Source organism: Vidua macroura, chromosome 1 (genome assembly GCF_024509145.1).
Source record: "Vidua macroura isolate BioBank_ID:100142 chromosome 1, ASM2450914v1, whole genome shotgun sequence".
NCBI lineage: Eukaryota > Metazoa > Chordata > Aves > Passeriformes > Viduidae > Vidua > Vidua macroura.
Genome location: NC_071571.1, coordinates 42,539,122 through 42,553,148, shown reverse-complemented (window position 1 = coordinate 42,553,148; position 14,027 = coordinate 42,539,122). Strand labels below are relative to the sequence as shown.

The following is a 14,027-nucleotide window of genomic DNA, read 5'->3' as shown; positions in this document are numbered from 1 at the left end:
TCTCATCTTGGAGCAGCTCTTCCTACACTCTCTTTTCAATGATGTGATTTCTAATGGAAAATTTTCTTTAACCCTGGTATGTTTTTGAATGTAGTGACTTTATTGACAATGTGAAGTAGGGCAGGGGAGTGTAGACAAACTGGTTCTCTGCACTTAAAAATTTGTAGTTGTCCTGCCAAATTACTCAGTTGCTCAAGAAGTGCCTTCTGACAACAGAACACAGTTGTCCTGTCTGTCTTCCTCCACTTATATTGTGAAATTATGAATGGAAAGACCTTTTTCGTGTGTTTGAGAAAAATGTTGCTCCAGGCAGTAAGAGAAAATTGAGGGAGTAGCAAAATTCAAGAAGAAAGAAAGAAACAAATGTATAGGCTCAGGAGAGACTGTGGGAGTGAGAGAGAATTCTTCTTCTTTGAACTGAGGTTGGTGAGTTAAGAAGAAAAAAAGCAATGGGAATATGGGGTATCTCTGAAGTAAGAGTTTTCAGGCATTTCATTTGCTTAAAAATTTTCAGAATTCCAAGCTGGCCTGCAGTGAGTTATTTGTCATCATAACTGAGCTAGTTAGGCAGTTTGATCTTGCCTCCTGAGTGTAAATAAAATACATTTGTGCCCTGAACCACTGACTGTGCTTTCTGGCTACTTGCTTTCTGAAGAAGGCAGTCAGTTGGGCTCAAAAATGTGTCCACCCTGTCTGAACTTCATATTCAGACAACAGCTCAGCTCTACAAGATTTCACCTGAGTGGCAAGTGGCTCCACTTGTGTACAAAAGCCTCTGAAATGGTGGTAGGGTTAGTTTCTTCCCATACTCCTTATGTTACCCTGCTGGTAAGGCTAGAGGGGGACCTTGCCCTTGTCTCTGCTTGCCAAAGATCTGATGATGGAGAGACATGAGAGAGAAGAAAAATGTCTTTCCTTTCTTGTCCTTGAGTTGGATTTTTGGAAGCGACTCATCACACCTACATGAAAAAGAGAAGTGTGTTTCCTTGGGTTCTGTCCCCTTACCCCTCCCTTGGGAAAACACAATGGAAGTGAAAGATATTCTTCTGGGCAAAGTCTCGTTGTTAAGGGGAGTTTTTGGTTGCTAGTTGAAAATGTGCTTCTCAAGCATCGTAAGCCAAAAGCTAAAATCTTCTGGGTTTAGGGTGTGGGTGGAGCCTTTTTTATATGAAAACCAAGGCTTGCTCCCAAACAAAGTTTATATTCACACTTGTCAGTCTTCAGCTACTTCAGATCCATTGAGAAACTTGTGGAGTGGATCTGTGATGGGAAGGGTGTGATGTGTCTGAAATGCAAGTAATGAAGTAATAAGTTAAAGAGTGAATTAATGGCTTACAAGTCACTTGAAGAACTGTTCCTGTTTATGTGCTTGTCAGTTTGAAAGTGCAGGTACTCTAGGGCTTTGGATGACAGAGACTTGAGCAGTCTCTCATTTAGCTTGACTACAGATCCCTATGGATGATGGGACTGAGGGGACTGATAGCACTGACCCCACAAAACAGGTGGAGTTAAAAAGGTGCTTCCTTCTCCCTTTGGTGCTTGCATTGATCTGAAATGTCACTCTTAAAAGGCTGTTCCTCTAATAACAGCTGTTCTTATTGTCCTATTTAAAGTTAATATCAATCTTTCCACAGGTCTTTCCTGCCTGTAATTTCATCTTCTGGTTTGCAAGATATATTAAAATTGGGCTTTTTTTTCTCTCTTAATGGTTGTGTTCATTCAGTTTCTAGAACTGTGCAGCTGTCAATTATAATCATCATCACATAATACTTTTACATTGATATTAGACACCTGAAGTTGGGTAGTTGATAAAATACCTGTTCAGTTTATCTTCTTCATTCTGTACTGCATTATTTTTCAGTGATTGCTACTGAAGATCTAACTTTCCTACTTACCAAGATGAAGGGAGCTGAAGAAGTTATGTAGTAAGATTCTGTCTTTCATAAGGTTTTGCTTAGGAGATGAAGTATTATCCAAACATATATTTTCTAATTATTCTGTGGACTCCTTAACTAAAATAGTTCAGGTTTTTTATCCCCCACTTTATATATCCCCCCTTTTACTCTGAGTTCTGTGGGACATTTGAATCAGAAAATAAAAGAGAAAATCCCTTGTTTCCCTCAAGGAATTCACAGGTTTGTTTACTTCAGTATTATGGCAGAAAAGTGGGGAAGAAAACCCCACTAGATTATGAACCTGAAATCAGTAAGTGCTTATTTGTTCTTACTGTGGCTCAGTTTTCTAAAAAAGACAGAGCCTAGAATGTTTGTACTGTGTTCCTTATTTCTGTTTGATTTCATATTCTCTCCTAAAGTGAAGGGAGTATTTCTTTATTTCTTATCATCTCCAGAAGTCTTTCCAGGTGGTGCTGTATTCTCCTGGCTTAGACAATTAACAACAGAAGGAAGGATGAAAGGTAGAGAACTAGATGTGATTTTTCACTGAGACATTTTCTTCCTTAACAAAAAACTTATGTCCATAAAATGGCAAACTTTCTTTGAGTAGCCATTGGTATTGCCAGCTACTGCACCTGGAAATTTTCTTGTAGAAGGTTCCCTGGGAATTGGTAATGCTCTTTTTTCTTTTGCTTTCTAACTGAAAGACTTTAAAAAATGTTAGTTTTTTGTTCCTCAGTATAGTGTGGGATAATTTTCATATTCTCATTGATGGCTAGGGTAAACTTGCCAGGCAAGATGTTAGCTTGTGTAAAAGCAATATGCTTTAGTGTACAAAGCTTTGTGGTTTTGAGCTTACAGAATTACTCATTCTCTTTTTCCATTTCAGCTGTCTGAGGAGAAGAGAGAATTCTGTGACCATATAACTCTGATAGACCATGTGGCCTTTACTGGACAGCTTCTTTTTTTTTTTTTTTTTTTTTTAAACTTCAAGTTTTACAAATTAGTTTACAGAGGAAGGGAGTAATAGAATTTTATCTTGACCAGGACTGTTACTTCACTGAGAAGCTGAATTATTTCCATTTATTTTTCTGCTGTTCTTAAAATTTTCCTTCATAGTCTCTACACAATTGAACAAAAAAGGAAGAAGTGAAAGAAACAGAGGCATTATGCTTTGACTTTAAAATATTTATGCTATTTTTAAGTACTTGGGGAAAAAATTCCTATAGCTGCTTTAGGAAAGCAATTCAAATCAAATATCACAGTGGTCTGCTTTGGGTTCTTTTTCAGTCAACTTCTGTTTTGGAGGCTGGGCACTTGACAAAACCAAATAAAATGCTAGACTTATAAGCACTATGGAGGGAAAAATTTGCATTCATAATTTTTTTAACAAGTTAAAAGAGTGCCAATAATGGATTAGAAAAAGATAAGATTTAATAAATGTGAGCAGAAATATGACACTAAAAATGGACCTGGCTAGCAATGGTTCTGCTGTAGGGGTTGTTGTAAGACATGAGAGAAATGAGCCAATCACCTGTTGGTTTGTTTAAAATGTACCTACCTATATATATATATACCCATAAAAGAGATATTGCTGTATATAGATGGATCTATATATACTAACACCTAGTTTATTGGAACACTGTAATAGGTAAGTATTAATTTCTGCTCAGGACTTGTGTAGCCTGAAATCTCTGCCCAGTTCTTGGCAATGCACCATGGTAAGATTGGAGAGAGGCCAGAAGACAAGAAAAGCAATGAAAGGTTTAGACATCAGGGCCTGTGAGGAAAGGTTAGAGGACCCTGTTTGTTTTCAGACTAGGGAAAAAAGATAAAGGGTACACACTTTCCAGTATCTACGTGTGTTTCATACTGAGCAGAGTTACTGACTGTTCTCCATGTCTGCTGAACATATAAGAAGTAACCAACTCTTTTTTTGTGTGGCATTGTTTCCTTTTTAGCATCATTATATAGACTTTCTTTGTGTGATAGTGATTTTGCATACCACCCTCATACCATCAAATTTACTGGATGCTGTGTTTCCAGATTGTCTGTACTTCTTTTTTGAAGTACCAAAGGACATGTGTGAATATGTAAGTAACATTTGTCAGGCTTCTTATTCTCGAATACACCTTAGAAAAAGTGTGTGGATGCAAGGATTTATATTACGACTTCTTTAAATGCAAAACAAGGTAGATTTATCCATCTTATTTGAAAACACAACGATACAAAGACTTAAAATAGTAATATGCTGCATACTTTAAAAGAGCAGCTGCTCCCATTCTACTTTTAGTTTGTCTTTGGCAGTGTTCTAGTTGATGTTTTCTGCTGAAAAGTTACTCTTTCAGGCTGATTCAGTCTTTTGTGTTGATGCAGGTTTTATTTGTGCTTATTTCTTTCTACAACTTTTTAATATTGACTGAAAGGATCATCTATTCTTCTGTGCAAGTCTAACATGTTCCTTTATGTGCAATTCTGTGACACTCTGCACTGTGTTGTCTGGAAGCTCTTAGCAGGTTTTTTTTTGCACCACAAAGTAGATATTCCAGAATAAGTGCCCGCATGATTTTGCAAAAATCTTAGCAATCCAGGAGTTTGTTTTTCATTGGATGTTTGTTTGCTCTGCTGTGCACTGAAGTGCAAGTTAAGGAGTCTGATGCTTGCAAAGCAAGGCAAACACAGCAAGACATCACTATGAGGTTGAAATTGGTGCCGATAGAATGAGTGGCCACCCATCAACCTGTCCTGTGGGTAGTTCCCAAGTCTGCCGGAGAGGAAAAGTGTGAGTTTGGTAGATGGATGTGAGAGAAGATGGGATTTCTTGGCTAACTGGAGGTTCACTTGCAAAAGATGGCAGAGCTTGAAGAAAATGATACAATCAAGAGCGAATGAGACAGAATTCACCTCTAAGTCCTGATACCTAAGCAGGTTTAATTATTTCAGATTTTCTGTGTCACCTTGGGATTTTCTAGTAGTGGTACTGCAACTTTCTGTTCTGTCTCCATTTCTTGTAATTGTAATTGTTTTTCCCAGGATTTTGGTTTTGTTTTAAGTAATGTGTTACTTTCAGTATTGTTGTTAGGGTTGTGAAACTAGATGACGGGAGCTTGTAAGAATTTGGCTCCCTGCCCTCCTAAGGATGCAGTTGTAGAAGTCAGCTAGAGGTGTGTGCTTGCTTGGTTTTGGTGCTCAGTTCTTTAGGGCTGTACTTCTGTATGTAGCGAATGGGGTGAGAGGTGGTCCTTCAGTTGATTTAGGGTGTGTCACGGCCTGAGTTCTCTACTATGGGAGAAGGAAGGACCTTACAGTGATGTGCCAACAGTGACAATGCTAATACAAAGATGATAGTTGTCATCTGGGACAAAAATAAGGGATGCTGTGAAATCAACACCTTCCTAAGAGCTGGATTTTTACCTAGAACTGTATATTATCTGTTGTGCTCCCCCTGTAAAGAGAGTGAGAAAATAGTTGATTGAGTTTCATAAGTTTTTGGAAGACTCTTCGTGTGATGCTGCCTCATCTGATAACTGCTTCCACTTTTTTGTCCAAATGTCTGTGAATTATCTACAAAATCCAGTAAAACAACTCATGTAGAGAGCAAGTTATTTCTGACCTGTTGCTGATTGTTAAAGTCATGTGAAATTCTCTTTAAGTTATTGGAATTGTTCCTTGAGAAGATGGTAAAAACAAACATAGGCTATAAATGTTGTTAGCCTGCTGGGCAGGGGTACAATAGAGTCTTTGTTCCTACCCAGTACTTAATTGTAAACTGGGTCATGAAACTATTGCCTTCTGATTTGAGGAAAGGTAGGAAAATATGAGCTTTTTAAAGGACCTTCAACTGGCTTGTGGACAGTGTAGATTGTTTGCTTATTTATATTTTTCAAATACAATTAGAATAAAGTAAGTATTTTGTCTATAGTCAAACTAATTGTTCTTTAGGGTTACTAAAAGGAGTTGGAAATGATAATTTCCTTCACATGAAACTTACGCTATGCATCTCTTGGGGAAGATGGCTAAATCCAGGAGCTGGATTGCAGTGGAACTTTGTGAAGGAATGAGAAATCGGATTTCATTTGTATTTAAAGAATGTTTCAGCAAGTGTTGTGAGCCCAAGGCTCTTTTTCTGCTATTATGCTAGTCTCTGGCATACAGCTGATTGTGTTCACTGGAAAAACATATTTTCCACAAACACACTTTTTACTTCTGTCAGCTGAGTTGTTCCTTAAATCTTAGTTAAGTGTGGTGTCCTCTGTTCTTTGGGTTCTTCGGTTCTGCACACCGAGTAGAGCTACAGCAGTGAGGTATCCCAGACCTACTCTGTCAGGAGGATGTTTGTAGTTGTTTAACCATTTCCTTCACATCCCCCTGACGCAGGACAAGCCACAACAAAATGTATTGTTAAAATACTTATTATATTTCTAGAACACAGATTATTTACTAGATTTAAGGGCAGGTGCATGGTGGTAAAAGCATATTCATCTGAACACTCTAGGTGGATAACCTGAAAGATTTTTCACAGCTGTCTATCTTCAAGCATGGTTTTAAGTAAAAGCAGTATTATTATTAAATTATCATTATTATTCACTCAAGCTCTCCCCAATATTTTATTTGGATTAAAATATTTCCTCCAAGAATTCCTGGGATGTGTACCCTCCCTGTCTCTCCCAATTACATGTGCTCATGACTCTAGGGAATAAGCTAGAAGAGTTCTGTCCAGAAAGCAGAGAGAGAACTTGCTAATGACTGTCTCAGTGCTAAACTAGCCATGAACATAAAAGTTAACTTGCTGTGATTTAAACATCCACTTCTGTCACAGCAAGACTCAGTCTGAAGCATATAAGGAAGTTACAGGCTTTTTCACATCAAACTGTATTGTCAATTATGCCTTATAGAAGCATATTAATGAGAATAATGCATGTGTCTTAAGTCTAGTCAAAACCTAGTAATCAGCAGCAGTAGGGTGATAAAGATTGAGAGAAAATTTACCATGAGTCAGTTTTTGAAGAAACCTGTAACAGAACAGTAATGGGTGGTGTGTTTTGGGTTTTTGGAGGACTGAGATACTAATTTTGATTTTAGTCATGTTCAGGTGTAGCCTGCTGTCCTGGTTTAGGGCAAATTTGGGAGAAAACCTCTAAAGGGGTTCCTCTAGAAAGCAGATTCAAGTGGCCTCTCCCCCAACTGGTTCAGGAAACTATTTCCTTGGAGAAAAGTGGAAAAAACCTGTTTATTTAACAGGCAAAGCATTCACCAGCCCAAAACATGAACAATACTAAACAACAAAACCTCTCGCTGTTCTGAAGAGGTGATAAATTCAGAAAGTCCTCTTTGTGAGCTGTAGCTCAGCTCAGTCTGTTATCAGTCCCTCCAGTGCTGGAATGCAGAGTCCTGGGCCTGGTGGGCCACAAGGTGTGAGTGAGCTCCTGGCGTTTTTCTGGGTTCTTCAGTCCAGAGCAGGTTTGAACAGTTCCAAGAAAAAGAAAAACCACAATCCAGGGAACTTCTCTGCCTCAGCTAGCCAAAAGTTATCTAAAAGCAAAGGCGAGCTCTCTCTCTCGCTGTCCATTCTGCAGACAACACAGTCCAGGAGCAGGAATGTGCAGGAGTGAGTGCAGTTTCTGAAACCAAACTCTGCACTTCTTTTTCTCTCTCTTTGCTCTCAGACCCAGTCTTAAAGGTGCAAAACTTATTTCTGGGCTAAATAGACAAATGGGTATATAATTCAGCATCATAAAGTCACCCCAGGACACCTGTGTGAAGGATGCTACACAGTGGCTGAAAGGTCACTGATAAAGCTTTCAACAAATAAATTAATGCTTCCAGCTAGTTTTTTCCAAAAGACATGTTTGGCTGTGCTATGCTTATTGATCTGTTGTTTGTAAAAATGTGGGTTGAGGAAGGAGGAATAAAATCAAGGAGAGAAGAGCAATGTTTAAACTGAAGTTTAAGATTGACACAAAGAAGAAATAGATATAACTAAAATTGGAAGAAGCAGAACTGTACTTTATCTCAGGAAGTGGTTTCCAGCACATGTTCAGCTGCTGCTCTGAGTTCCTTATGGTTGTTACTAGCTGTCCTCTTTGACTTGCTTCCTATGAGCTGCCCATAAGAAATATGTCATTTTCTTGATAAAGGAAGTGCAGTACTTGTTTCAAGTGCTAATGTTTCATGTTAGTTGCTTGATCTATGTCTGGATAATAATTAACAGTAAAGATGAAAATTCTCAGGCATCACTTATTTGAAAGTGCAGCATCAAGTTGCTTGTCATCCTTGACTGACTCTGTTTATTGTGGACTCCCAAGGTTAGAAGTATAAAAGCAAGAGGCAACAAACTAAAACATGTGGGAGCAGGCCCAGATGGGAATGCTGGTGGAAGGTGCAGTGACCTTTTATACAGGCCTGCATCATTACTCTTCACAGCATCAGAGAAAAAGTTGTGCCTTTGTGCTGAGGGTGGCTGTAGATTAGATATTTTTGCTGAATGTTGTCCCATTGGACAATCTCTGCCTGTAGGTGTACTGCTTAACAACTACTATGCATTGAGATCCCTGTTGGTGTTTTGTTTTTTTTTTTTGTCTCTCACTTGTGTTAATTATTCAGCAGATCAAAATCAGTCAGGCTCTTCTGTGGATTGTAAAAGTTGTCCAGCTGATCTTGTCCTTTAACTGGAAGATTGCTGTCTTTGGCAATGACATAAATTAAGGTATTAAGCACTTTTATCATAGGCTGTTATGCAGTTGCATCACAATCCAGACTGTCTTAATTATTCTTTACCCCATGTTGCCTGAGGCAGTGACCTCAAAAGCTAAACAAGGTCATGTTTGGCTAGGATGAGAGCAGTCAAACAAATTCAGTGCTACAGGAAGTATTAGTGATTCAGTAGGTGAGGCAACACCCCTGAGTTAATATTTTCCCAGGGCCCAGACTGGTAAAAGATGCTGCAGCTTATATGACAAGATGTAAAACCAAGGTCCTTGGTTAAAGTTTCAGTACAATTCCTGGTAAAAATGAAAATGTTAATTCAGGATTCCTGCACAACTTCAAATTTTAATGGCTCTGTCCTCTACACATTTGTAATTTCTGTTTTAGTAAAGTCATATTATCCTCTTGCTCCTGCCCTAAACTGTTCTTAAGTTGTTGAGAAAGTTTATGTTCCAGAGGTGCTGACAATGTTTACAATTGTCAACAGAATGATTTCCAGAAACAATGGTCCATTTTGAGATCTTTTGAAAGAACAAAATGAAAGTTTTATGAAAGAAATGTCAGGTCAAAACTGAATAGCCTCCAGGATTTCTTTTTTCTTTATTTTTATATGTGCAGAATAGCTTTTTGGCTTGAATATATATATTTGCTACATGGTTGAGTATGCTTACACTTACATATTTTTATTTTCCATAGGATTCAAGTGCCCTGTATGTTCAAAATTTGTATCTTCTGACGAAATGGATTTACATCTTGTGATGTGTTTGACAAAACCAAGGATAACCTACAATGGTAAGAAAGAAGTAAGCTGATAATTATTTATTCATTTTAAACATCAGTGTGATAATAATCCTTTACTTAATAATATATTCTGATAACTAGTTTGGTGGACTCATAAATTACGGGTTTGTTTTTTTTTTTTCTTGTAGTTTGTTTTCTAATTACTTCCTAAGAACTTGCTCTTTATATACTGCATGCCAATATAGTTTGGCCTGTGTCCTGCAAACATAAAATTACTCTTATTTGAATGTGTTTATTTAATTTTTTGACCACTGTGTGTTTATTGTCCAGTTGAGATATGTGTACTTTACACATCCTTTCATCTAATGACACCAAGTAGTGAGGGTGGGTCGATCGGGTCTCCTGGGGACTTTATTAAGGACTGGTACTTGACATGCTGTGCATTTGCACGTTATTGAAGAAAACTACACTTTCTGGGAGGAACTAAAGTGGAATCCTTTTTCACTTGATTCCATATGTGATACTTCATAAAGACAGGTTATATGTTTGTGTTCTTTTACTCAAACTGGCCAATATTAAATGAATCACCTGTAGTAGCACTGTTTTTTTCCCCTACTACTAAGCTCTCCTTCTTGGCAAGCTTTAATGCAAGGCAAACAGGACTTCTGCCACTGGGATCAAACCTTTCTATCACTGTGGCTTAGGCTGACACTCAGTTCTATGGCAGGCACACAAAAAGGTTTGAGAAAACAAGGAATTAGAAAGTCATACTGAAATTTTAGTGCCTGCTTTGGCAGAAAATATTACAGTGCATCTTCAATGAGATTATTGTTCACCACTCATCAGATGTCAGAATAGAATGCAGCTAGAAAGAAATTGCAAAGAGGAGAGGGAGCTGGACTTTTTTGCAGGTGAAGAGCAAGAAGCTGAAAGTTGGTGTTCACAAGCTACATCAGGGAAAAACCTGATTCGGTGTTAAGTAGAAATGTGACATAATGAGGGGGAGGTCAAGGCAGTCAAAGAGGTTGTGCAACCGCCTTCCTTGAGCAATTTAGTCTAACTTGGCCATGCTTTGAGTGAGGGGCTGGACCAGAAGACCACCAGAGGTCCCTTCCAACAGAAGTATTTACTACATAAATAACCTGCAGTGTCATGGGCCCTTTGACCCTTCAGGCACCTTGCTGTTAGGGCATTCTACACTGGACCGTTTTATTGAAACAAGTCTTGAAGAATGGTTGGGCCCATCTTATTTTTTGGATAGCATAATCCAATACTACTGGCCCATAATTGCAAAAATAATTTGAAATCATATGCTTGGAGTTGTGAAATTCATTTGAAAGCACAGTACTTAGGAAGAGTAAATATTTCTTTTTTCTTCCTGGTGTTACCACACATATATTTGAGAAGGTTGACTTCATCTAACAAAGAGGGCTTTTTTCTCTTTATTTTTCCTTCTTAAATTCAGGTCTGAGCATTTTCCAAGATAAGGGAAACTGTGTACTGAGGGATGTTGGATGTTGGAGAGAAGAGAAGCACACTAGTCACCCCAGTCAGGGCAGGAAAATGTACTTGGGATCAGTTAGGGTGCAGCAGAAGGAGGCAGACTGGCAGAGAACAAGCTCTGGCACTAATCCATCTGATGGGGTGTGCACAAATTTGAGTGACTGAAATCCTTTTCCCCTGCTGCTTCCTACATGTATATATGAGTGCAGTCAGCTGACTAACTTTTGTTTGAAGATATGGCAATTACATAATGTAACCTCTCAGTATCATTTATGATGTTTGAATCACAGTGGTACCATATGCAGAATCCTTTTTCCTTCTTGCATTGTTTCAGCTTACACACTGCTGGTTGGAGCTCTTTTGGGCCATCTTGTTACTTTTACACAGTTTTTTAAGTCAACAAAGCAGAAGTAAAACCTGTGAGTGGCAGCTGAAGCCATTCTGGATAATCTGCAGCATGACAAAAGCGGTTGTGGGCAATGCAATATGAGTTAACAGCAGCATGTCATCTCTTGGTTTAGGAGTGTGTCTGCTGTACCGTGAGCCTCAAAAACTGATTCTAGGAAATGGTTATGTAAGTGTGAAATAAGGAAACTATCAAATTAGGTAGGCTGGTTTGAGAGAGATACTTAGAAGTATGGTCTCATTTTCATAAACGCTTCAGAGAAGTGTGCATTGATCCTTGTGGCTCCAGTTGGTTAGCTCCTGGAGTCACGGACTAGATCTTAAATTATAGCTTGTAGCTGGCTATTTTAGTGCAGCATGAAGAATTTGAGGATATGGCTTCTGAGTTGTGTAGTGCTCAGTTGTTACTTTGTGTTATAGTTGTGGTCCCTTTAATGAGGCTAATCAAAAAAAATAACTAATAGATTGGTAAATTAATGCTGCCATGATTTCAGGCCCAGACCTGTGTATGAATGTCTATATGCATGCATTTCTTTCTTGTCTGTTTTGCTGTTTGTCATCATGAGATCAGTGATGAATTGACCTTTTTGCCATAGGCCAAGGGCATCTCAAGTTTTGTTTGAGAGAAGAAAAGATGCTGCTGTCAACTTTTGATACCTGCTTCCAAAATGGAAGGCATCTCTTTATACTTTACTTTCTCATTGTTATCTTGGCCTCATGCCATATATAGTAGAATAGAGCCAAACAAGCATCATTTGCTTGTGTTGGTCACTGATATTTCCCAGTCCTATTATTACTAGAAGGGAAAATATATTTTTTCTTCATTTTTTTCTCCTCACTTTCTTTTGTCTCTGAGTTTTGTGTTGCAAGTAGTTGAAGGGAGCCTTAGACTTTGCAGGTGCAGAAATATTTAGAGATTGAGCAGTTGGATTGAACTGTGCTTATGTCTAGTTCTGTTCTAGATGTCTTTCCTCATGGTACTGTAAATGCATTAGTTGTTCTTCCTAAGAAACACCAGGGAGCAAATTGTATGTATTTTGTCATTCTGAGAAGACAAACCTTTCTTTTTAAATATGGGTCTGAGGCATACAGTCTCCCCCAGAAAAATGGGGGAGACTGCTTAGCTGTGTTTTGAAGTTTAAATAAATTAATGAGTCCTCCCAGCCAATCTCTAATTGCTTTCTGAGCTACCTTTGTGCATTGCATTTGGCAGTTGAAAGGGTCACTGAACTGCAAACTTGGGCAGCTGTCTGATTTACATGTGTTTTCTGAAAGAGTGGTCACAAAATTGTCTCAGCTCTATGCTGGAAGTTGTGCTGATTTTCATATAAATATATCAGTACGTTTTATTAGCCTTATTCTTTCAAAATCATGTGACTTGCCTGCAACAGAGATCTCATTGCTGACTCAATTAGGCATTTTAAAAGAGCTCTTTCTTTTTTTCTGTGGAACTTTGTTCCACATTCCTTAAACTACTTGTGATGTTCACACATGAACCAATATCTAGGCATTTTTATACAAAAGCTGGTTAAATGAATGGTATTGTGCAAAAAGCATCATGGTGTTTGGTGATGTTGTCTTTAAAAACCTTTACTAGCAATTAGCAAATGCTGTTACTAGCTGAGTTGTTGAGGAGCCAGAATAGGTCCCATGCACTGGTTAACCACAGGTTGCCAAAAGCCAGTTTTTGAAGAAAGTGGGTTACTTGCTAGTTGGCAGGGTTTAAAAAAAAAAAAAAAGACTGCTAAAATATTGTGTAGCCATGCCTATTCCTTTGAGCTTTTCCAGAGTGTTAAAGGAGGCCCCTTGTATCATCTTGTTCAAATTTGTCATGGTGACAAGCAGGGAGCCCACTTAGGGACTGCTCTGTGAAAGGTGTTGCTTAAATTGTAGCCCTGTGTTTCGGTCAGGTACGGGCATTTATGTAAATTTCCTCAGTGCTTTGGGAGCCACTTACCTTAAACTCCTTGCTGATGATTACAGGTGCCTGGTAAAGTTTAGATTGTGAATATAATTATTGCTTATTTTGTGTTGTTGCAATATTGGTTCAGCTTTTTTCACTGGAAGATGTTTTATAAAAAATTGAGGAGACACAGGAGAGACTTGTAGCTTTAGATGCTTCGCAACAAACATATCCAATAACTTCTGATGAAACCCTGCACTTGGTTCTGGAATAATTCTGGTCTTCATTTTTAAATTCTGTTGTTTGTTTCTCAGCACACTTTGTAAGACTCCATTAGTTTTATTATTATCAGAGGGCCCCTCAGAGGACAGGGATAGCAGCCTGGCACCTGGCCAGATGGGGCAGCCAGTGACCCTGGAGGGCTGGGGAGAGCCAGTCAGCTCACTAGACTGGTTGGCTGGCCTGGCGAGCCAGCCTGTCCTCTTTCAAAAGTTTTGATTGAATTAGCACATTCCTGTGGAATATTTTGGGTTTCATGAAGTCAGCACTTTCCGGTGGAATGGTGTTCTACTGGAAACTTTCTAAGCCAATCTCCTCAAAGCTGCTCGCTCAGGGGTGGTTCTGCTTTGACATCAGTGCTGCTCTTGCTCAGACTACTCTGCATTTAATTCACATGTGACAGTGGGTCTGACTGTTGGCCAGTCAGACCATATTTACTCAGGTTCATTTTAAGGGAAAAACTTTCACTAGTGTAATTCAGAGAGGAACAATGTTGAGACATCCAGTGCATGAACTGCTGAAGGTTTTTTGCTTACTTGAAGTAAGGACTTTGTAATTTTTTAATTTAAGTTACAGTAAGTGAAATTTTTAGACCT

At 38.6% G+C, this 14,027-nt stretch overlaps 1 protein-coding gene across 1 annotated transcript in view; it reads left to right on the top strand.

The window, feature by feature from the left end:
* ZNRF2 (zinc and ring finger 2) overlaps positions 1 to 14,027 on the top strand; it is a 54,909-nt gene that overhangs the window by 21,884 nt on the left and 18,998 nt on the right. The window contains exon 2 of the mRNA XM_053985466.1: positions 9,297 to 9,392. Coding sequence (XP_053841441.1) covers positions 9,297 to 9,392 — 96 coding nt within the window. The remainder of the gene's footprint in view (positions 1 to 9,296; positions 9,393 to 14,027) is intronic.